Here is a 23,815-nt window from a genome sequence, read left to right on the forward strand (position 1 = left end):
TCTGCCACTGGACACCACAAGGCACTCGGCCTCCCGGGCTGGCCCTGAGGTCACACCTGAGCCCCAAGCTGCCCGCAGGGAGGGCGGGACCGGTCCCTTCACCAAGTCCACCAGGTGCTACTCACTGCGTCCCAGGTTGGTGGCCACGTGCTGCAGCACCTCGATCTGCTTGATGGCCTCTCTCCGGGTAAAATGCACCACGAGCACCCAGTAGCCAGATGAGAGGTCTTGCAGTCTGAGAAAATAGGACAGGAGCTGCTATGACCTAAACGGGGCCACCCTGGGAAGCTGCAGTCGGTTGGTCCACCAGCCTTCGTGTCAGGAGGAAGCTCAAGGCTGAAAGAAAGGGATTCCCAGCGGGACCCACAGGCAACCACCAGGCCTTCACACCATCATTTCATCTGTCGCTAATCCTTTCCCCAATCTTTCATGCCCGCTCAGAGACGGATGACTGGGATAACCCCAGACAGTCTGCAGCCCACCTTAGTGAGACAAATCGTTTTCTGCTAAGGGAAAGAAGAAATAAAAGGCAGACAAGGCTAGGGACTTCCCGCTGGAGGCTACTCACGGCCTCAGGGGTCCTGCCCTGCTGCTCCGCACAGCCCTCTCCAGAAACCACCTCCTTCTTACCCATAGAGCAGGGCGAACCACCTCCTTCTTACCCATAGAGCAGGGCGAACCACCTCCTTCTTACCCATAGAGCAGGGCGAACCACCTCCTTCTTACCCATAGAGCAGGGCGAACCACCTCCTTCTTACCCATAGAGCAGGGCGTGGTCCAAGTGCTCACACAGACGCTGCAGGACCTTATCGTGGTTCCGGATGGCCGGGGTCTCATCTTCACATGCAGCAAAGTAGCTCTGCAACTGAAAGGAAAAAAAAAAAGTTCCCCCAGATTAGAAATGGATAATAAAGAGGAGGGCCATGGAAGTTCTGGAATCAAGAAGGTAGCTGAGAAAACCAGTCAAAGGATGTATCTGTGTTGACCAACAGAGTCGACCTCAAACTGCCTCCACCAACTGCTTATCCTGTACTGCATGTTCCAGAGGGCACAGGAGGACACTTAGAGCCCAGGCCCCACGAGGCACTCAGTAAGTGCTTGGCACCATGACAGCTTGATGCTGGCGAGGAATTCATGGTCTATGATGTGGGTCTCCGGTGGTACCAGGCTTCAAGCCAGGGCCACCGAGCTACACAACTCCAGGGGCACGACCTACAGTGCTATGTACGTACATGAACACTCAGTGCCCAGTGTAAATCCCCCTGCCCCGCCCCTGGAGTTGGCCACACAGTGGCCCTGCCTGGAGCTGTCCCTCTGCACAAACTAAGGGCCGATGGACGTGGGCACCTGCTCCGACGGCCTTCTTGCCAGAGGCTGACATGGGACGCTGGACTTACCTGAGGAAGCCGGCCAGGCTGGATATGGATCCAGGTACCTGGCAGGCTCAGGTCAAGCCCCTCACCAAGAAGGACACTGTTCCCAGGCTGGACTAAAAAGAGGAGATTTGGCCAGTAGGCGAGATGAGCTGCAGCGCTGAGGAAACCCCAGCAGGCTGATGGAGGCGAGGGCAGCTCGCTCATCTCTGTTAAGGCCAAGAAAGCCCAGGTCAGGACTGAGTTCTCTGCAGCCACAGCAAGGAGGGGGCCCTGTCAGGCAAAGCGCCAGGAGAAAAGTCTTTCCCACCTCATTGCGGCCACACTCTGGTCTGCTGCTGCCCTTCTAATGGCCAGACGGGGGAAGAACACACAAAAAAGAGCACTCATCCCTGTACACCCGTCTCAGGTTTAAGCTCCTGGCTCTGGGGAAACGCGCTCTCAAGTTTCTTCTGGAAGCAGTGGTAGAGACAGCAGCAGCAGAAAGGACACATCGACCACGCCAGCAAGCACGCGCTCTTGGTGAGAAGCCAACAATGCAGCTCCCACAACAAAAATAGCTTCTCTTACTCTGTGGCCCGGAGTAAGCCCAGCAGCTCTGCTGGCCCCGGACAGGCCTCGGTCCTGCAGGGTCTGCCCCTCCTCCCAAGAGGCAGGCAAAACAGAGCCCCAGGAGGAGAGGATTCTAGAACTGAAAGAAAGAGCAAAGAGCCTACGAAAACTGCAGCGCCGAAGGTATGCCTGCATGGGTTAGTACTGAGAACCATGACATCGGGGGCCAGCTTTTTTTTTTTTTTTTTTTTTTTAATTTCAAAATCCAAGGAAATCTGAGATCAGAGACTCTTAGATGTTAGAACTGGAAGGATCTTTAGAGAACTAGTGCAACTCCCTTATTAAAGGAGGAAAACAGAGGCTTATTTATTTTCTTGATTATAAAAGTAGCCACACCCACCATGCTTGAAAAACATGGAAAAGTTTAAAATTTTACTGATTTATTTTTAAACAGAGAAGGTGACTAAGGCCAACAAAGGTTAAGTCCTTCACTATGATTTTCAGCTAAGTGAGGGAGCCACGGCTGGAACTCGGACTCCTTTTTCAGGTCAAGATACCTTAAAAAATAAATATTCTGAAAGCAGTATTTGCTCATTGTAAAAGTTTAAGCAACATGGAAGTGTGTATAAATGTAAAGACCTCCTCTCCCTTGTCCCCCACTGTGAACAGCCTGTGTGTGTGCCCTCCCAACTCTTTTCCTGCATACATAGACTTAAAAAAAAAAAAAAGTGAAATGGGATCACGCTGTACTCATTGTTCTGAAACCTTCTTTTTCTTAACAATACGTCAAACGTGTACTTCCGTATCATGACATACAGATCCACTCCATTCTTTTTTACAGCCACAAGTGTATTCTAAAATATGCTGTACCATGCTTTAACTGTTGTTAGATATAGCTGTTGTCTCTACTTCTTTGATATCACACATAATATTGCAATGTACATCCGGGGATGCCTGGGTGGGTATTTCTGTATGGTGGAACAGTATATAGAGTGGAAACACAGAGCTGAAGAACACGCATATTTACAGTTTGGCTGGATCTTGCCATTTGCCCTTTTCAAATGTTGGATTGATTTACACTCCATCATGCTGGCCAACACTGGATATAATTAGTCTAATTTCTGCCAGTCCAGTTGGTGACAAATAGTATCTAATTGTTTCAAATTGTACTTCTCTGATCACTAATGCAGTGGAACATCCTTATTAGCCATTTGTATTTCTTTTTCTGTGAATTGCCTATTTAGACCTCTGCCCAACCTTCTCCTGGTTGCTTTTTTTTTAAAGGGTACAGCCACTCTGGAAAACAGTTTGGCAGTTTCTTTCTTTATTTTTTTAATTAGTTAATTAATCAATTAATTGATTAATTAATGGCTGTGTTGGGTCTTCGTGGCTGCACGCGGGCTTCCTCTAGTTAAGGCGAGTGGGGGGGCTACTCTTCATTGCAGTGCGCGGGCCTCTCATTGCGGTGGCTTTTCTTGCTGTGGAAAACGGGTTCTTGGCATGCGGGCGTCAGTAGTTGTGGCTCGAGGGCTCTAGAGCGCAGGCTCAGTAGTTGTGGTGCACAGGCCCAGCTGCTGCTTGGCATGTGGGATCCTCCCGCACCAGGGTTTGAACCCGTGTGCCCTGCGCTGGCAGGTGGATTCTTAAACACTGCGCCACCAGGGAAGCCCTGCTTGTCTTTTTCTTATTGCTCTGTTGAAGCTCTTTGTTTGTTAAAGTTTTAATCTTGTATGTTGCTATGTGGGATGTTTTTGTTTTCATTTGTTTTTGCCCAGTGTCAACTGACCTTTCTTTTTTTCTTTTATTTTTCAATTGGCCTTTAAACCTTGCTTATGGTGCTTTTTTTTTTCCTATTGAGAAATTCTTACTTTTTTTGTATAGTCAAATCTGTCAATCTTTTTCTTTATAGTTTCCCATTTTTCCCAGGCTAATATTACAAAAGTACCTTTATTCTTCTATAGTTTTAGGACTTTCTTGGTTTCTTTTTTAATGTTTAGATCTTTATGTGTGGCACGAAGTGAGGACCCAGCTTTATTAATTTCTGAATGGATAACCCATTTTCCACATTTATTAGTAGTCCCTTACTGATTTGTGATTTAATAAGCCATTTTTCTAGACTATTTTGTTTAATTGATCCATTGTTTCTTCCACTGCCGGTCCCCTACCTCTAAGTATTTTCACTTTATTCAACATTTTGATATGGACAGAATGAGGCCACCCCATTCCCCAAGCATTCTTTTTCAAAACTGTTTTGACTATTCTGGCACATTCTTTTAGAATAACATTTCATTACAATTACTTTCTGGATTTGGAGATGAATTATACTGAATCCAGAGATTATTTGGAGGAGAAATGGTATTTTTGCAAAACTGAGTCTTTCCATCCAGGAACATGGAATTTTTTTTTCCATTTATGCATGTCTTCTTTTACATCCTTTGGTAAGTTTTCCAGCTTTCTCTGGATAGGTCTTGCACATTTGAAGGGGAGAGGTTGCATACATACACATGGTACTAAGAGTTAGGGAACAGTCTGTAACCAGGAGACAATTAACCAGGAGACAATTTCTGCAAAAAGTATAATAGAAAGAGTGTATAACATGGTGGTGAAAAGCAAGGGCTCTGGACAGGAAACATGGGTCCAAAGACTGGCTCTGCTACTACAGAGCTGAGTAGCTTTGGCAAATTACTTAACCCTCTGACCCTCATTTTTTTCTCATCTGTAAAATGGATTCAAAAGATTGTTTAGAGCTGAGCTGTCCAATACAGTAGCCACTAGCTACATGTGACTATTTGGATTTAACTAAATTTAAAATTAAACAAAAGTAAAAATCCAGTTCTTTAGTTGCACTAGCCCCATTTCAAATGTTCAGTGGCTAGTGGCTACTGTACTGGACAGTGTAGATATAGATAACAGTCCATTATTGCAGAAAGGTCTATTGGTTTAGGGGATCAAATGATATAAAGCATGCAAAAGGCTTAGCATAGATCCTGGTAAGCAGCGAGTGCTCAGTAAACATTAGCCAAGATTCTTTTATCTATCTATCTATCTACCTATCTATCTATTGGCTGCGTTGGGTCTTCGTTGCTGCGTGCGGGCTTTCTCTAGTTGCGGTGTGTGGGGGCTACTCTTTGTTGCGGTGCGCCGGCTTCTCATTGCGGTGGCTTCTGTTGCGGAGCACAGGCTCTAGGCAAGTGGGCTGCAGTAGTTGTGGCTCGCGGCCTCTAGAACGCAGGCTCAGTAGGTGTGGCGCACGGGCTTAGCTGCTCCATGGCATGTGGAATCTTCCCGGACCAGGGCTCGAACCTGTGTCCCCTGCATTGGCAGGCAGATTCTTAACCACGGCGCCACGAGGGAAGCCCCTAGCCAAGATTCTTAAGAATAATGAAGCCACGGTGACGGTTCATGCAGCATTATTTACAATAGCCAAGCTATGGAAGAAACCTCAGTGTCCATCGACAGATGAATGGATAAAGAAGTGGTATATATACAGTGGAATATTACTCAGCCATAAAACAAAACAAACAAACAAACGTAACAAAACAGAAACAGACTCATAGCTACAGAGAACAAACTGGTGGTTTGCTAGAGGGGAGAGGGGTGGAGGGATGGGCAAAATAGGTGAAGGGGACTAAGAGGTACAAACTTTCAGTCATAAAATAAATAATTCACGGGGATGTAATGTACAGCAGCAGTCCCCAACCTTTTTGGCACCAGGGACCTGTTTTTTGGAAGACAATTTTTCCACGGACGGGGGCAGGAGGATGGTTTCGGGATGATTCAAGCGCATTACATTTAGTGTGCACTTTACTTCTATTATTATTACACTGTCATATATAATGAAATAATTATACAACTCACCATAATGCTGACAGGAGGCGGAGCTCAGGCGGAAATGCGAGCGATGGGGAGCGGCTGTAAATACTGATGAAGCTTCGCTCGCTCGCCCGCCGCTCACCTCCTGCTGTGCAGCCCGGGTCCTAACAGGCCATGGACCGGTACCGGTCTGTGGCCCGGGGGTTGGGGACCCCTGCTGTACAGCATAGGGAATATACTCAATAATACTGTAATAACTTTGTATGGTGACTTATCATGGTGATCATTTTATAATGAATAGAAATATCGAATCACTATGTTGTACACCTGAAACTAATATAATATTGTAAGTTAATTACACTTCAAATAAATAAATAAATAAATAGAAGGAACAGTGAACCCAGATTCTTAGCCACACCAATAACACACCACTTAGCTAAACATAAGTTCAGGGGCGAAGAAGACTCAGTGATGTTCTCTGCTCTCAAGAACCAGTATTCTGTTCACCAGCTCATTAGCAGGTGGTTCCAAAGCCTATTCTTTAACCACTCTTTTACAGCAGATTGATAAAAATTTTCCATTATCTCAGGGAACAAGGAGACTTTCAATCAATGTGACAACCCAGCACAGTTCTTGAGAGGAGCAGGAAGGCGAAAGGGACTGTCTCTGAGTCAGTGACGGAAGAATTTCAGGAGCTCTGTCAACAGCCTGAGCTCACACTCTGGGAGCTGGTCAGAAAGCACCACATAAAGATGCACAGCTGAAGTCTTCTTCCCCCGCCATGGAGAGGCAGCTGCGAGCAGCCACTCACGGCACCAGGAAGGTCACAGGCTCTGAAAGTGGGAGGAGAGCAAACATTGAGGCCTCATTTGAGGGCCCCTGAGCAAGTGAATCAATGAAATGAGGATAATGGACACAATGCTGCCTGGAAGCACAACTGCCAAATTTTATTCCAAGTTACTCCTCAGTTACACACAATACTTGCTGGTGGAGCTACCACTGGCTGTAATTAGAGCCATCATTTATTGAGTGCTTGTTATGTGCACTAGGAAGGCGGCAGACAACTTGGATTTGAATGTGGGCTCTGCTACTCACTCACTGTGTGGCCTTGGGCAAGTTACTTAACCTCTCTAAACTCAGTTTCCTGCTCTACAGCCCTATAGGTTGTGTGAGGGTTCAGATAATACCTTAGCTGTTTATCAAAGAGCACGCTGCCTTGGAAACACTTCATAAATGTTAGCAGCTGTGATGACGTACTTCACAAACACTTCTTAACTTAATCATCACAGCAACCCCATAAAGTAGGTCACAGAGCTAGTAAGTGGCAGAGGCAGATTTTAAAGCCAGGTCTTTTCATCCAACCTGGCTTCAAGATCCCCGAGTGAATGACGTATATAAAGTGTTGTTCTAATATGCTGTTCTAATATGTTGTAGGAGAACCCAAGAAAGTGAAACGCAGTCCCCTCTTTTTTAAGTCACAGGAACTAAAAAGCCCATGGTGCACATGAGACCAGTGTCTTCTGCAGCTCTGCTTCTTGGAAGATGGATGGAGGAAAGGCTGGTGCGGCTCCTTTAAGAAGAAAGCTTGCCTGCTCTCTCCATCCTTTTGCCCCACGTTGGCCTCTTCCCAGCAGTGACGAAGTGTACTGTTTGGTTAAATCAGCCGCAGTGGCTCCAGGAGGAGCTTTCCTCACTTCTGGGAAGAAATTCATCCTGCTGATCAGACTGCCAAGTGGTTTTGAGTGTTTCCTTTATGAAAATTTGGGGAAAAGGCTGAAAATTTCAGAATTAGTAGGGATCTAGAGCAGGGGTCAGCAAACTATGGCCAGTGGGTCCGCCTCCTATTTTTGTAAATAAAGTTTTATTAAAACACAGCCACACCCATTTGTTTTTATTATCTACAGCTGCTTTTGCACTGTGATGGCAGAACTGAGTAGATGAGACAGAGGCTGTATGGCCTGCAGAGCCTAAAATATTTACTATCCGGCCCTTTACAGAAAGTTTGCCGACCTCTGGTCTAGAGCCTTAAGCAGAGGTGACAAGGAATGCACACCTGTCACAGGCTGGGCCAGGAGATGTCTCTTGCCCAGTGCTCAGTTCAGCAGTGGCCAGAAGAGGAGGCTCGAGCCTTGAAGATTCATATATTTCCACAAAGATTTACTGAGCACCCACTATGTATACACCAGCTGCTATTCTTATACAGAAGTCCCTGCCCTTGTAAAATGTAAATTGTATGCAAATATATAATATAGTGCCAGGGATTAATAATGCTATAAAAAAACAAAGCAGGGATCAAGGGTCTGTTATAAATATGGGGTCAGAGAAGATCTCACTGAGGAAATGACTACTGAGGTAACTAGGGGAAGAGTATTCTAGTTAGGACAGCACGTGCAAAGGTCCTGGGGCAGGGGGCAACCGTAAGGAGACTGGTGTGGCAAGGATGTGAGTGATACGAGCTCAGAGAAGAGCCAAGGGCCACATCATGTGCAGCTGTACAGGCTGTGGTAAAAGACTTGGCATTTCATTACTAGTTTGAAGGGAAGTCATTGGAAGTTACTGAAAACAGGGAGGTAATATAATCCAATATGTATGTTATGAGGCCGCTCTAGCATCTGTGTGGTGTATATACGGACTCTGGAAGGCCAAGGTGGAAGCAGAGAGACTGGCTGGGAGGCTATCACCAGTACGGATGGATAATGGAGGCTTGGAGCTGGCTGTAGCGGTGGAAGCAAAAAAGGGTTAGATTTAAGAGCTACTCTGCAGGTGGTGCCCCAGGGACTTACTGATGGATTAGATGTGGGGAAGGAGAGAAAGAAAGCTGCCAAGGATGATTCTAAGGTTTTTGGTCTGAGCAACTGAATGGCAGTGCCATTTCCAGATCAGGTGGAGTTCTGCGCCGGCCATGGTAAGTTTGAAACATCTATCAGGTATCTAAGTGGAGATGTCAAGGAGACAGTTGTATAAATGGGTCTGGAGTTCAGAGAGAGGTCAGCGCCATCAGCCTTTGGATGGTATTTAAAGTTGTGGAATTGGATGAGATCATCTTAGGAATGCAGAGAGAGGAGCATCTGAGCACTAAGCCAGGGCGCTGCAGTGTCAGACCAGGGGTCCTCCCCCAGTCTGCACAACAGGGCCACTTGGGGGACTGGAGGAAAAGAACAATGGCCAGGCGCCTCTCCAGATCAACCAGAGCAGAAACTCTGGCGGTGGGGCCCAGGAACCAGCATTTCTTAGTAACACTCCCCAGATAATTCTAATGCCCAGCCAGGGCTGAGGATCACTGCTTTAGACTGAGAAGGCACAGGCAGCAAGGCAGGTGGACAATCCGGACAGTGTGTGCTCCAGAAGCTACATGAAGACAGTCTGCAGAGGGAGGGAATGATCAGTCCATCGGGTCACGCTCCCACATAAAGGGAGGGGCCGGGAACCTTGATGAAAAGCAATCGGGGTGAAGAGGTAGGGAAGAAAGCCTGGGAGGAGTCCGCCAGGGAGAGTCAGAGGTTTTTTGGATCCTGTTTCAAGCAAATGAGGTATTTGTAAACTGACATTGATGAGGCAATTGGAACTTGAAAACGGGAGATGTTTGATGACACGGGGTAAAAATTATTATTCAATTTGGTTAGAAGAGAGAAAAGAAGAGGAGAAGGAAGGAAGGAAAAAAGAGAAGACAGCAATACAGAAAACCCCTTTTACCAGCTTTGCCAAAAAGGTGGCAGGAAAATGGGGGTGGAGTAAAGGAGCCAAGTCCTTGAACAGGAAAGACGGGGTGGGATCCACTGCCCAGGGAGGGGAGGGGTGGCCACAGATGGGAGCCCAGGTGGGTTGGTGAGCTTGATGGTGGGAGGATGAAAAAATTCTCATGGGAAGAAAATTTAAAAATAAGCAAGGCAGGGCTTCCCTGGTGGTGCAGTGGTTAAGAATCTGCCTGTCGATGCAGGGGACACGGGTTCGAGCCCTGGTCCGGGAAGATTCCACATGCCGTGGAGCAACTAAGCCCACGAGCCACAACTACTGAGCCCGTGTGCCGCAACTACTGAGCCTGTGCTCTAGAGCCCACGAGCCACAAATACTGAGCCTGCGCTCTAGAGCCTGTGAGCCACAACTACTGAGCCTGCGCTCTAGAGCCCATAAGCCACAACTACTAAAGGCCACCGCAATGAGACGCCCACGCACCTCAACGAAGAGTAGCCCCTGCTCGCCGCAACTAGAGAAAGCCTGTGCGCAGTAAAGAAGACCCAACGCAGCCAAAAATAAAGAAATAAATTTATAAAAAAAAAATTGTTTTTAAAGCCATGGTTTCCTGAGAGTTCTTGAACTCAGGCCTCGTCTCCAAGTCATGCTCCCAGGCCACACCCGGACTGGCTAAGCTGCTCTTCTCTCCCTGTTCCCAGTTCTCCGGGTGCACTTGGGCACCCAGGCCAGGAAGAGCTGGGTTCAGCTCACCCCAGACTCTCACGGCCAGGAGGCCGGTGCTCCCTGCTGAGCCCTCTGGGAAGACTGGCCATCACGAGACTGTGCCAGACCCCGTGGCTGCAGGGACATGGGGGTGGCGCGCTTCCGCAAGCCAAGAAATGCCTGACTCAGGGCATTTTAATTAGGGTTAGTCCCACTCTCCGCTCGGAGCTGCCACAGCCAGGCCCTCTCGGTCTTGTCTCTCTCATGGATGCATAACCATGAAACAATTTCTAGTTCTATGGTCGGTACCAAGAAATCCTTCCAGAATTGGTCCCTAATAGGTAACTCCACGGCAGCTGTGAAAGATTAAAAATGGCCAAGGGAAAATGAGCTGGTTACAGGTGCCCTCCTTTCCTTCTCCCTGGTCAGTTGAGACCAAAGAGGCTGTGATGCTGCTCAGCAAACAGCCGGGGATCTGAAATCTCGCTCTGCTCACAGTCTGTACTGGGGGGGGGAGGGGGGCGGGGGCGGCGGCGGTGGGGGGCGGCGGGGTGGGGGGCTCCGCACGCCTAGGTTTACAGAGCAGGAGAAAAATCCCTGCCCCAACAAAGGCAGGAGAGTCTGTGAGGCTGGACAGACCCAGGCTGTCGACATGCCCGTGTGAGCCGCCCAACCACCTTGGGGCTCACTGCTGGGCCCGCTCCATCCCTGCTCAGCACGCAGAGGACACCGACCTTGAACACAGGAGACTCTCCCGCTGCTCAGGGAGGAGGTCGCCAGGTAACAGCAGCCGCTCTACTGGCTCCACGGAGACCAGATGTATTTAGACGACAGAGTATTTAGAACAGCCTCCCCAGTGCAGGCCTAGGAAGTAGAAATCCAAAAGCAGAAAAGACCGCAGCTGGAGAGAGGTGGACCGCCAGCCGACCTCAGAGCACCTCTTTTACAAATTAAACCAATGATGGCCCCGGTTACACGAGCTCAGCTCAAACTCGGAGCCACCCTGAGCTGCAGGACCCACTCGGACACCTCGTCCCCGGGCTGCCTCTCACCGGCTGCAGCTGGGGTGCGGCACGGGCGAGGGACGAGGCCTGCGGGAAGTGGGAGGCCTCTGCCCGCCTTGCCTTCAGAATTCTAGCCACTGGCGGTGGAGGGGGGGGGCCCTGCTGGGTCAAGCTGCACCTGCGGGCCTCACGGACACTTGCTCTTCTTGCTGAGGCAGACCCTCCGAGGACAGGCAGGGGTCAAGCTGTGTGATACCATTTATTACTTTTGGGGTTAGGATAGCTCCAAACCTTGATGCCTGGACGCCCCCAGGGAGAGGGACCCCATGAGGGCTCGTCCATGGCAGACATGGCTAAAGAAGGGCTGGTGCGGCCACCGAATCAACGTCCCCACCCTGATCCCGCACCAGTAGTTTGCACTGGCTTCAGACACAGACTCTCATGGATCTGAAGAGAAGGCCAGGGCTCATCACCCGTCCTCTCAGAAATAAATGTAAACAAATAAATAAATAATAAGGCAGGCAGGCTGGACTCTTTTAAATCTTAGCAAAGCTTCTTAAAAACAATAATGCCGGGACTTCCCTGGTGGTGCAGTGGTTAAGAATCCGCCTGCCAATGCAGGCGACGCGGGTTCGAGCCCTGGTCCGGGAAGATCCCACATGCCACGGAGCAACTAAGCCCGTGCGCCACAACTACTGAGCCTGCGCTCTAGAGTCCGTGCGCCACAACTACTGAGCCTGTGCGCCACAACTACTGAAGCCCGCACGCCTAGAGCCCATGCTCCACAACAAGAGAAGCCACCGCAATGAGAAGCCCACACACCACAACGAAGAGTAGCCCCCGCTCGCCGCAACTAGAGAAAGCCTACACGTAGCAACGAAGACCCAACGCAGCCAAAAATAAATAAATAAATAAATTTAAAAAAAGAGCAATAATGCCTGCTTTACATGATCCAAGGAAAGGAAGGCTACTATCGATAGCATTTCTGGAAAGACTCTCCATTGGAATCGAAGACAAGGCTGGGCGCTGGCCAGGATGAAGAATTTCAGAATCTAAGGGCATATGAGCCCTTAGAAATCACCAGTGGTATGAGGGTGGAGTAGAATCCTGTGTGTGGCGTGTTTTTTCAGGCTGTTGCTTGGCTTCCAGGTCTCTGGTGTTTGCACAGGGACCTCTCGGGAGGGCCTCTTACCGTCTTCCTCTCCTGGAGCCTCTCATTCAGGAGGGTGTGGGGGGCAGTTAGAGTGAGCAAGGGAGAAGCTCCCAGTGAATGGAGCTTTAACTACCGAATGCACTGAAAATCAGAAAAATAATCACTTAGCCAGAACCCTCATCTCGTGGGTCTGGGAGGCTGGAGCCCAGGGAAATGAAGACACTTCCGGCACCTCCTGGCTTTGTCCAGTGGTCCTTCTGCTTTACTGCAGCGTCTTGGCCCGGTGTGCTCAGATACCACAGAGGTAGCTATTCCTGGAGCCCCTTCTGTCTGCTTCCATCCTCCCTGGGGATAAAGTGAATGTCAGGGACACCTGCTGTGACCATCTGAAAAGTGCTCATCCCAGCGTCCTACTGAGGAGGACAGAGCAGTAGGGGTCTTGGGCCACTCCCAGGGCTCTGTCGAATGGGAGCTGGGAGTTTAGGGGGGCGATGTTGGGAAGGTTCCAGCCACTTCCTTCCTAGACAACATGAGAATGTCCACAGAAGCTAAGGCCCACTGGGTGTCCACTGCTCCACCAACCCCAGGCAACTGCAATGCTTCTGACTCATTCTCATTTTAAAATCCCTCACCTGAGATCCCACCCTACCTTAGCCTGGAAAATAGCTCATTCCCAACGACAACTATAGTAGATTATAGAACTAGAGAACCCAGGCATCACCTCTGCACAAGAACCAGTCAGAGATCCTGCCATTCAGAAACGACGGGCCTGGTTTCTCGGTGGGCATGAAAAACACAGTCCTGCAGCCAATGCCCCCGCCCGGCAAAGGCTTGTGCCCAGGCTGGTGGCATCCTGGGACTGACTGGCACCACCACATGTAGGGTCGCCCTAAAGGGTGTGCTGTTTGTTTACCATGGGCCTGCACTGTTCCTGAAGCAAGTTGGGTGAAATCAATGCTTCTTAACCATTCATTTGCCACTAAATACACCCAATTATACAGCTTTCTTTCCCACCTCCCAAATCACTGCTCATTAGCCCCTTTGCTGGAGTTGGCAGGCTCTCTGCTTTACTGGCAGCTCTGTTGAAAGATATACAGGGGAAAAGCTGAAAAGAGCAGGTACTTGGGAATTCCCTGGCGGTCCAGTGGTTGGGACTCCGTGCTTCCATTGCAGGGGACCCGGGTTCAAACCCTGGTCAGGGAACTAGGATCCCACAAGGCGCGCGTGGCACGGCCAAAAGAAAAAACAAAAAAGCAGGTACTTGGATTATCCATGGATTTCATTTTTTGCGCTTTGGAGTGTTGGAACGATGACAGCAGGAGGGGACTAGCCTAGTTGGGCACAGATCTCTTGGTAACTGGGTAATCTGACAGAATATGGTTTCCAAAAGCAGTTAAATGCTCCTCCTTCCTGGCAGGGGAGTGTCCCAGCCCCGAGGTACTACAATTGTTCTGCCTCTGAACTCAGCACAGGGTTGACCTCTGATGGAGGGACCAAGGGGTCCTTTCAGAGTGGAGAGGAAAATGTAAGAGGCCCTCCCGAGAGGTCCCTGGGCAAACACCAGAGACCTAGAAGCCAACCAATGGCCTGAAAGAACACGCCGCAGGCAGGATTCTACTCCATCCTTGTACCGCTGCGATGGAAGCAGAAGCTGGCAGGAACGCTGCCCTGTTTTCTGAGCGCTCACATTCAGTGCTGTGGGTAGCACCAGCGGCCAGGAGGGAGGGAGTTTTTCAAAGCCTCATTTTACTCAGTCTTCCAAAGCCTGGGAGCCTCCACTGGCTCTGTGTTCATCTTTCACTTCTCTCTTCCTCCGCCGTAACTGCAACGTGACCTCATGAGTACTTCCCCCACCCAGACAACCACACTGTTGCTGAGGAAAATGGCCATCCAGTCACTGTCTAAATCACAACTTAGGTTGAGAGGACACCCTTGCCTCCTCCCAGGCCTGTGTGAGACAGTCAGAGACTTTAGAAGCTGAAGGTGTAAATACAGGGTCAGGAAGTGTGCCGAGAGCACCACTGATAGGTTCCTGAAGGGCATGTGGGAGGGCCTGGGGCAGGGCACACGCCCCATCCGCTGTGATTTGTTTAGCGCTGGTCTCGCCTCCTAGAGTGTCAGCCCCGAGGGGGCAGGGGCTTGGTGGGCTCTGTTCACTGCTGATTCCTAGTGACTGGAAAGGCGCCCGGCACAACATAGGCACCCACTTGTTAAATGAACGGGTGGTTTTATAGCGGACTGGCCCACAAGACTGACCTGCGGGGATGGATTATCTGTTATAATTTCCAGACAGACATGATGGAGATGGAAAAGGCTCAGAGAAATGGAAAGAGCAAGAGCGAGAAACATGGTTCAAATCCAGATCTGCCCCTTATGAGGGTTAGAATCTTGGGCGAGTTACTTTTCTAAACTTCACTTCCCTCATGTATTAAACAGGGATCATGATCCATCCTGCAAGTCTGTTGTGAGCCTGACTGAGGAAGTGTGTGTGAACATCAGGTGCTGAGTGCATTAAATGTAAGGATTCTTCTGCTATGATCACTCCCCTTCCTGTTAGCGTGTCTGGACGTTTCACGCCTCAGTAGTCTGTAACACCAAAAATAAAGAACTTAGGGTGAAGTGTGAACAGAAGTTGACTACTTTGAATTAAGTGTGGATTTCAAGTCTACATTAGTCCTTCCCTTGCTCTTACATGTTACTGGGTTTCTTAGACTCTTTTAGTTCTAACTCTTAAGTACAGATAGCTGGGGAGGAGGGGCGATGATAGGAAAGGACCACTTTCTTCCTTATACATTTCTATAATGTTTGTGACTACTTAGGAGCAAAAGGAAGAAAGATGAATTACAAATACGTAAGATGGGAGAATGTCTCTGTGGCAGAACCAGTTGCTTTGCTAGAAAGACAGAGGAGGTGCTCTTGGCACCCTAGGTGGTCATAACAAGCAACAGATCAATGACCTAAACTCTCAGCTCCAGCCAAATGGACTCTTCCAGAAACTGTCCTTATTCCCCTGCCTCAAATGGAAGTTCTAGGACATCCAGACATCAAGCAAGCAGCAGTGAGGAGGAGGACAGGGCTGGAAAGGAACGGTCACCCAAACCAGCCCCAGGGAAGAGAGCTCTGGGCCCAGGGTCACTCACTTCACCTTGTACCGGGCGGGGGGGGGGGGGGTCCCTGCTCCATCAGCATTGAGGTCACCCAGGAGAGCTTTTTATCCAAGGGGGAAAAGCCCCGTTGCTTTCCTTGGACATAAGGGCACCGCCAGCCTCAGTGGCACCACACTCTCCTTGCCATGGTGGCAAATCCTGATGCCAGAGATGAGCACTGAAGACTCGAGGGGGGGAGAACGACCCACCCAGAGCCCCCCCCAGCACCTACAAACGCCAGCTTTCTCCTCCCACAATGCTCGCACCCAGAATACCAGCTCCTTTCTTTCCACGTGGAAACATCTTGACCACTCCACCCTCATTCAGCATTAGTTTTTAGGCCTGACGTTTCAGTCAGCCATCAGCAGCCTTTCAGTTTTGCAGGGAAATTTCTTTTCCCAATGGGTTCCAGCCGGATGAGTTTTGAGGGGGACCCGCAGGAATCGCCACTGCTCCCTCCGACACTCCGTGTGTCCACTGTGATTACACAAACGGCTGGGGCCCACCCCGACTGAACGGAGCTGCCGCTGCCTGATGCAGACCTGTTTCTGCCTGGCCTCCAGTCATCAAACGGGGCCTTTCGAGGTGGCTGAGCCTAATGCTAGAGCCAAGGCATGGAGAAAGAGAGGGCCCGGGGTGTCCTCTGATGGGGTGGAAAGGACCACAATGTCACCAGCCTTCAAACAGAGCCCTAACATCAGAGAAGCATCTTGCAAAAGGAGAACCACAGTAAACCTCAGGCAGGGCTCAGAAAAACCAGTGACCAGTTCTCCACCAGCGTCTCATGCTGGGCCTGGGTGGGGTCACTCGGGGGGTCAGGGGCACACCTAAGTGGTTCCCGCTTGGGGGCCCTCAGGCCCCTCACATCCCTCTCTAGGTAGCCTCCGTGATATGAGAGAGGAGAGGAGCAGAGAGACAGCTCCTGCCAACCTCAGGACTCGGGCAGGGGAAGGGGAGCCCTTAGCACTTCTGTTTATAACATGTGTGTGTGGATATTTATTATTTTATCGAGCTCTTTGCCCGGGTGACTCAGGTCATCAGGGGTTTTCAGAACGCTTAAGATTTTAAAACTCTGAAGAGTTTTTCCATGAAGCCAAGAGAACAAAACTATTGACTGAAATCAAATGATGAGTGTAATTCCCACACAGATCTAACTACCAGGCCCTCTCTGGGAAAGAGCTGCCCTAGCTGACCTTTAATGTACTGGCAGATCTAACCTGTCTGGTGGAGTGGAAAAATGGGGGCAAAAAGCCCACCACCGGACCCAGCCGTTTCAGCTGCACTTCCAGGCGAGGTTGAACAGCTCTTAGACCAGGGTCAGCAGACCCCGATCGGGAGACCCCCGCTCAACGCAGGGTATGCCTGGCCAGAAATAGAAGGCCCCTCAGAGCCCACCCCGGTGGGGCAACCCGCCCAGACTGAGGGCGCTGGGGACCTGGGTTGTCCTCGGTGAGAGAAGGTGGTCCCGACCTAGGAACATTCTCTCAAGGAGGGTTACTTTATCAATATACAGCTATTCACCCTGTTTAAGGGGATCCAAATTGGGGCTGAGGAGACAGAGAACTGGGGTCGCTTACTTTTCCTTTTGTACACTTCTGAGCTATTTGTGTATTTTTTAAAACAACTCCTCGTCTTCCTAGACTAATGTCTCACTCTCTCATCCTAGCCAGTGTCCCTTGCTGGAAGCAATGTCACCTCTTTGGCAAGTCTTCTCTGGCCACCCCCCTCTGCAGCAGATCCTCTGCCAGCTCACCACCTTTTCCTGACTGAGGCCTTCAGGACACATCACAATCTGAAGGTCTTTGTATTGGTTTGTCTGCTAACTTATCACTTTCTCCTCCTGAAACAGGAGGGAAGGAGGCAGGGCACAACCTTTGAAAGAATAACATAGCCCGAGGACATGACATAAACTGATTAGAACCAAATGGGTCCAAGATGGCCCACTAGACCCGGAGCCTCAGTATACGCTTACATCAGCACGCTAAATGACACACCCACAGGTGCCATGACAGTTCCAAGACCGACAGTAAGGATCAAAAAGTGGGCAGTAGCCCAATTCCTGGAAATCCCCGCCCCTTCCTAAAATAGCTGGAATACTCCCCCCACTCATTAGCCTATGAAATTACCCACTCCTATAAAAACTGACAGCCCCATACCCTGGTGCCTTTCTCACCTTCTGCGATGGCCCACACTCTGTCTGTGGAGTGTGTGTCTCTCTAAATAAATCCACTTCTCACCTATCACTTTGTCTCTCACTGAATTCTTTCTGCAATGAGACGTCAAGAACCTGAGCTTCATTAAGTCCTGAAACCAGATGTGTGATCTCACTTGGAAGACTGTGGGTTTTGGCCGGGTTCAAGTCCCAGCCTCATGGGTTCAAGTCCCAATCTGGGTTTGGGCTGGGTTTGAGTCCTAATCTGAGGTGCACGGTTTCACTCCTACTGGAATATCCACTCCAGATATCTTATCTGCCTTGCTCACTTCTACCCTTTTAGGGCCTAGGGCAGTGAGGACAGAAGGAAGGGGATCAGTAAATGTTTTTGAAAGACAGGATACATGGACACACATCCAGTGGAATTTACGAGTGTCCATATTCATTCCACAAGCCTGACATAGTGCAAAAACCCAGTGACAATAGAGATTTCGTTAACTATGGGACTGGCCATCACACCAGCTTCTCTGAAAGCGATCCCTAGCCTACCCTGGGGAGGACATTTTTGTGCACAAATACAAAGTAGCTCCGGGCCAAATCCAGCTACATGTATGGATTGTCTGTGGTTGCTTTTGAGCTACAAGGGAAGGACTGATTAGTTTCAATGAAGACCACATGGGCTGAAAATATTCACCATCTGGTCTTTGAAGAAAAAGTCTTGACAAACCATGAGCTTGAAGAAACAGAGAAGTGTAGTGTAAGACTTTGAAAACTGCACAAGAGAAAATGGCAGGGTTCACACAGACACTTGCAAGTGCTAATGGTAGCTAATACCTTATTCAGGCCTTGTTATGAGTGAGATCCTGTACTCAGTGCTCTGAGTGTGTCATCTCCTGTAATTTCATTCTCATTACAACTATGAGTAGGTTCTGACTGCTGAGGCTAATTGAGGTCCAGTGATTTGCCAGGGTCAACATGGTCAGTGACAAACCCAAAATTCAAACCCAAATCGAGGTCTGTGTACTTGTATTTGTATCCTGCGTTTGTAACCTGCATTTGTATCCACTGTGCTGGGCAGCTTCCATGGAAAGCACTTTCCAGCCATATCGAGGAGAACCCTCCACACTCCTGAGACTGGTCTGTCTCCTCACTGTCCTCAGAAGGCCACCTGGACGTCCCCACTGCCTTGGGGATGTTGAATGCCCACTACTTTCTATCTTAAATGCCCACTTCTTCTCTGTCTCTGAATTCTACCAATTTGCCAAGACTCAGTTAAGCTCGCCTTCTCTGAGGCTTCTCCTTGCCTTGGTGACTTTTTAAATCCTCCCTCCAACCAATATGTGAACTGTTGGAGGGCAGAGGCTGCCTTCCACTGCACAGAGCCTTTGCTCAGACTACAAGCGTATGCAACAGACATGCTCCTCAGAAACAAAACAAAACAAAACTCTCATGAAAACCACTGCCTCCCCTGCCCTGGAGAAGATGCTATTTAGTAGAACCACATGCCAATTCAAAATGCCAACACTCTTTGACTTGGACGTTTCTCTTTAGCTATTAACAAATCGGCAACCACAAGCTTTATTGTCTGCATCTGGGATGTTTCATATGGCACTTGCCTTTCATTGTTATCATTGTCATTTAACTGTGCTAACTATTAGACTCTCCAATTCTCTCTAACCCCCAGGAATCCTGCCTTCATATCAGAACACGGGTTCCCCGGATCAGCTACTGCACTGGTGTTACAGGACATGTTCAGCATCACAAAATCTAGGTGTGAAAATAGCTGAACTCAACAACGCTGCTTAGGAACAGTGGTTGCACTTGGGGGTGTAGCTTCTGGGATGATGGCTGTGTCTGCTTCTTGCTCTAGGTGCTGGATATGTGGATGTGCTCACTTTGTGAGAACTCACTCAGCTCTACATTTAGGAGTGTAGGTGTATGCTATCTTCTGTAGGTATATTCTATTTCAATAAAAAGTTCTCAATTACCCTTTGCAAATATAGCTAATACACACGGATCTTTTTTTTTTGCAGAAATTACACCTCATTTTCTTCATGCAACGTCCTTATAAAAGGATCGGTTAGACCATTTTACTAGCGGTAGGATGGACAAAAAAGGCGAAGCAACTCTCAAGGTGCCATATAACAAATTTAGGAGGGACTGGTGTTCAAGGTCAAATCCGACCCCAAGATGGCTAGCCCTCAAAGCCTACTGCTGTAGCTGAGCCAATTCCTATTAGAAGCAGATACTCTGACTCAGAAAACCAAATGCCCTTCATACGCCAGAATCATAAAATAGTTCTCTGAAACGCAACATACAAAGGAAGTGGGTAACAAGGCCAAATGGTATTTAGCAATGTCTAGGTGGTAAGGTTGTTAGCCATCTTCAGACCTTGTGAAAGGGAGGAATTGGCTCTACCACAAACAAACAGAAAAAGCGACCACTTATGCTATAGCCTGAATGTTTGTGTCCCCCCACAAGTTCATATGTTGAAATCCTAACCCCCAGTGCGATGGTGTTAGGAGGTGGGGCCTTTGGGAGGTGATTATGTCATGAGGGTGGAGCCCTAATGAATGGGATTAATTCTCTTATAAAAGAGACCCAGGAGAGCTCCCTCCCCCCACACCCCCATGAGAGGACACAGGGAGAAGTCAGCAGTCTGCAACCCAGCCCGAAACACAGCCCTCACCAGAACCCGACCATGCTGGGACTCAGTGTTTTCAGGCTTCCAGCCTCCAGAACTGTGACAAATAAATGTATGTTGTTTACAAGCCACCCAGTCTATTGTGGTCTGTTACAGCAGCCCAGAGAGACTAAGACAGCTTATTAAGACTGGGTTAAGCACCACACTAAACACTGTACATACATACTCTCATCAAATCTTCACAACATCCCTGCTTTACAGATGAGAAAACTGAGGCATGGAGAGGGTAAGGAACCTACCCAAGGTTACAGGGTTATTCATTGGCAGGGCAGGGATTCTGCCCAGGCCACCAGACTCCAGAACCCATGTTCTTATCCACGACGCTAGTCATGCCTCTTGTTGCGATTCACCCACGGATGGGTTTCCAGTTTCTAGGGTGCGACATACCTTCTGATGCACCCTTCCTTGTCCAAACGCATCCAATGATAAGCATCTTGTCAAGCACACCCAACTCCTTCATAAATGGCAGGCTGGTTCACAGAGTGGATCTCTGCCCTCAAAAGATTCGTGCTTACACACATGTCCACCCCCTTTCTACCCGGACTTTCCCCATTTATTTATGAGTTGGAAATCTATACATAAAACACGAGGCCTACGTGAAGCCATAACCAGCCCAGATTAGATTAGAAAGGTCAGCAGTCTTCCTTTGTCTTCCATTACCAAAGATGGATTGCTTATTTATTTATTTATTTAAAAAATTTATTTATTTATCTATTTTTTTTGGCTGCGTTCGGTCTTTGTTGCTGTGCACGGACTTTCTCTAGTTGTGGCGAGCGGGGGCTACTCTTCGTTGCGGTGCGCGGGCTTCTCGTTGCAGTGGCTTCTCTTGTTGAGGAGCACAGGCTCTAGGCATGTGGGCTTCATTAGTTGTGGCATACGGGCTCAGTAGTTGTGGCTCACAGCCTCTAGATCTCAGGCTCAGTAGTTATGGTGCACGGGCTTGGTTGCTCCCTGGCATGTGGGATCTTCCCAGACCAGGGCTCGAACCCACGTCCCCTGCATTGGCAGGCAGATTCTTAACCACTGCACCACCAGGGAAGTCCCTGGATTGCTTTTAAACAAAGTATTTGCTCATCCTACACTCCTTGAGTAAGCAAATATAATATCCCATTGCATTAGCAAAGCTCAGGAAAACTAAATAAAACTTTCGTTGAATGTTTGCAATGTTGCTTTTAGTTGTACTTTTAGAGGAACCTTTTAGCAAGAGCACATTTTGAATCTACTTTTCTTTTTATGCCACACTGATCTTTATGAAAGGTAAAATTGCTTGCCTATGTTGCTTTTGAGGAATTTAAGTGGGGGGAAAACACGGTTATTTAAATACAAGGGTTGATTTGGGACTTCCCTGGTGGTCCGGTGGGCAGAACTCCACGCTTGCAATGCAGGGGGGGCTCGGGTTCAATCCCTGGTTGGGTACTAGATCCTGCATGCATGCCGCAACTAAGAGTTCATGCCGCAACTAAGGAGTCCACATGCTGCAAGGAAGATCCTGCGTGCCGCAACTGGGACCCGGAGCAGCCAAAATAAATAATTATAAAAATAAATAAATAAATATTTAAAAATATATATATAAGGGTTGATTTAATGAATTCTCTTCATTTTGGTCTGTTGAAGTAATTAAACCAATCTGATAAGCCTCCTCCTACCCGTCAAGTCATCCCTGCCTCCACCACCATCTCATAGTTTCTGAGACTATCGGGTGAACTAGGAATTCAAATTGGTAAAACATTCCAACAATATTCCTCAAACGATTATCAATTCTGGTTTGGTTTTAAGTGAATATGAATTCTACCTTTTGCCCCTTACCTAGGACCCTTCCTCAGATAAGCTGACTCCTTCACACATATAGTTACATGCCCTTAATAGGTCATATTTTTTCTCTACCTGGAATTGGGACATTGATCTCTACTGCAGGGAGCCCCATACACCGTAGTGTCACCAAGTTCCACAGGTCACTGTCCAAAATGCAAGGTACTTTAGGTTCTCAATCAAAGCTCTGAAATAAGCCTCTTCAAAACTGCCATCCTTGGGCAAGATTTTTCAAGGAACTTCCCAAGACCAGAGGCAGTGTCACCCAGAACTGGGAAGACTGGAAGCTGCTTATCACGGGCCTTCACCCAGACTGCCACTCCCGAGATGCAAACACAGGGGAGATCGAGGATGCAGCGATGCCGCCCAGGGATGCGCTGCAGGTGGGGCCCTCCCAGGGCTTTTCTGCTGCTACCCCCAGAGTGGGGGGTCCTGGCGGGTGGCGGCCCCTCTACGTGACTCAGGGCCCCTGGGCCTGGCTTGTAGAAGCTCCCAGGATGCTGACCTCAACTTTGTTTTTTAAAAATAGCTCGGAGGCAGCGGCGCTCACGTGAGCCGCCGGGCTTCCCCTCCAAAATCCCGGGGCTCCCGGCGGCTCCTCGTCCTCGGGGTCGCGGAGGGTAAGGGCGGTGTCCCGAGCCCCGGTGACAGGAGGGACCCCGGCCCGCGCGAGCGACCCGGGGGAAGAAGGGGGAGCTGGATGGGGTCGGGGGCCTGGACAGGGCGGGCCGGGTTGGCCTCGGGGCCCGGGCCGGGGAGGGCAGGCCGCGCTCACCTTCTTCACCGACAGAGAGATGTTCTCCAGGATCCGGTCCTTCACCTCCCGCGGCTCCATGGCGCCGCCGCCGCCGCCGCCGCCGCCGCCCCGCCGCCGCCGCTTCCCGCGCCGGGGCCCCGGGGCCGCCAGCAACCGCTGCCGCCGGCCGTACGGGGGCTCCGTCGTGCCGGCCGCGGGGCCCGGCGCCCGCCGCCCGGCCCTCGCCTCGCCCGGCCCCTCGCTCCGCCGCGGCCCGGCGGCTCCGGAGCGCGGCCGGCGGGGAAGGAGGCTGCGGGCTGTGCGCGGCGGCGGCGGCAGGAACTGATGTCAGGCGGGGCGGCGCCAAGGCCGGCGGTCTGGCTGGGATGCCGGCGCCGCGCCCGCGCCCGCGCCCGTAGAGCCGGGATCCCGGAGACGCCGTCGGCCCTCAGACCCAGGTGCCCCGGCCTTTCTTAGAGACCCTGGAGGCCCTCCTCCGCTCCGCTCGGGGCCCCCGGAGGCCCCCTCGGACCCCAGGGATCTGGACACCTCGCCTCCCGGAGACCCCCACGGCCCAGACTCCATCGGTAGCGTCCCCTTCCTTAGCCCCGAGGTCCCCGAGACCCCTCAATGCTCAGACTCCGGCTCTCAGGCCCCTTGGCTTTTGGCAGCGCAGAGACCCCCTCCCGGACCTGCCCATAGACCCCAGCCGACTGGTCCCCACCGGCCAGCCTGGCCCTCACCAGCCCAGAGGACCTGGCCACTCCACTCCTCAGTTCCCCACCCTCACCTCCCCGTCCCAAACTTTCAGGCCACTCCGGGTCCTCGGTACCCCTCCCCACCTCCAAAGCACACCCTCTTCGCCTCACCTTCATCTTCAGTCCTGATGCCCCTGCCAATTCTCACCCTGATACCACTTCTTCAGCTGGTCCACATATCCTGAGGGCCCCCCACTGCCTCAGCCCTGAAACCCACCAT

At 50.1% G+C, this 23,815-nt stretch overlaps 1 protein-coding gene across 2 annotated transcripts in view; it reads right to left on the minus strand.

The window, feature by feature from the left end:
• PLEKHM2 (pleckstrin homology and RUN domain containing M2) overlaps positions 1–22,984 on the minus strand; it is a 38,799-nt gene extending 15,815 nt beyond the window's left edge. Inside the window, exons 1-3 of one of the 2 annotated variants that reach the window (XM_061184904.1) lie at positions 22,877–22,984; positions 759–865; positions 126–235 (exon numbers count right to left, since the gene is read on the minus strand). In XM_061184904.1, the coding sequence (XP_061040887.1) occupies positions 126–235; positions 759–865; positions 22,877–22,936 (277 nt within the window). In that variant the 5' untranslated portion in view covers positions 22,937–22,984. The remainder of the gene's footprint in view (positions 1–125; positions 236–758; positions 866–22,876) is intronic. The other variant, XM_061184903.1, reaches the window with a different exon arrangement.
• Between the last annotated feature and the right edge of the window lie 831 nt (positions 22,985–23,815).

Source organism: Eubalaena glacialis, chromosome 3, assembly GCF_028564815.1.
Source record: "Eubalaena glacialis isolate mEubGla1 chromosome 3, mEubGla1.1.hap2.+ XY, whole genome shotgun sequence".
NCBI classification, from domain to species: domain Eukaryota; kingdom Metazoa; phylum Chordata; class Mammalia; order Artiodactyla; family Balaenidae; genus Eubalaena; species Eubalaena glacialis.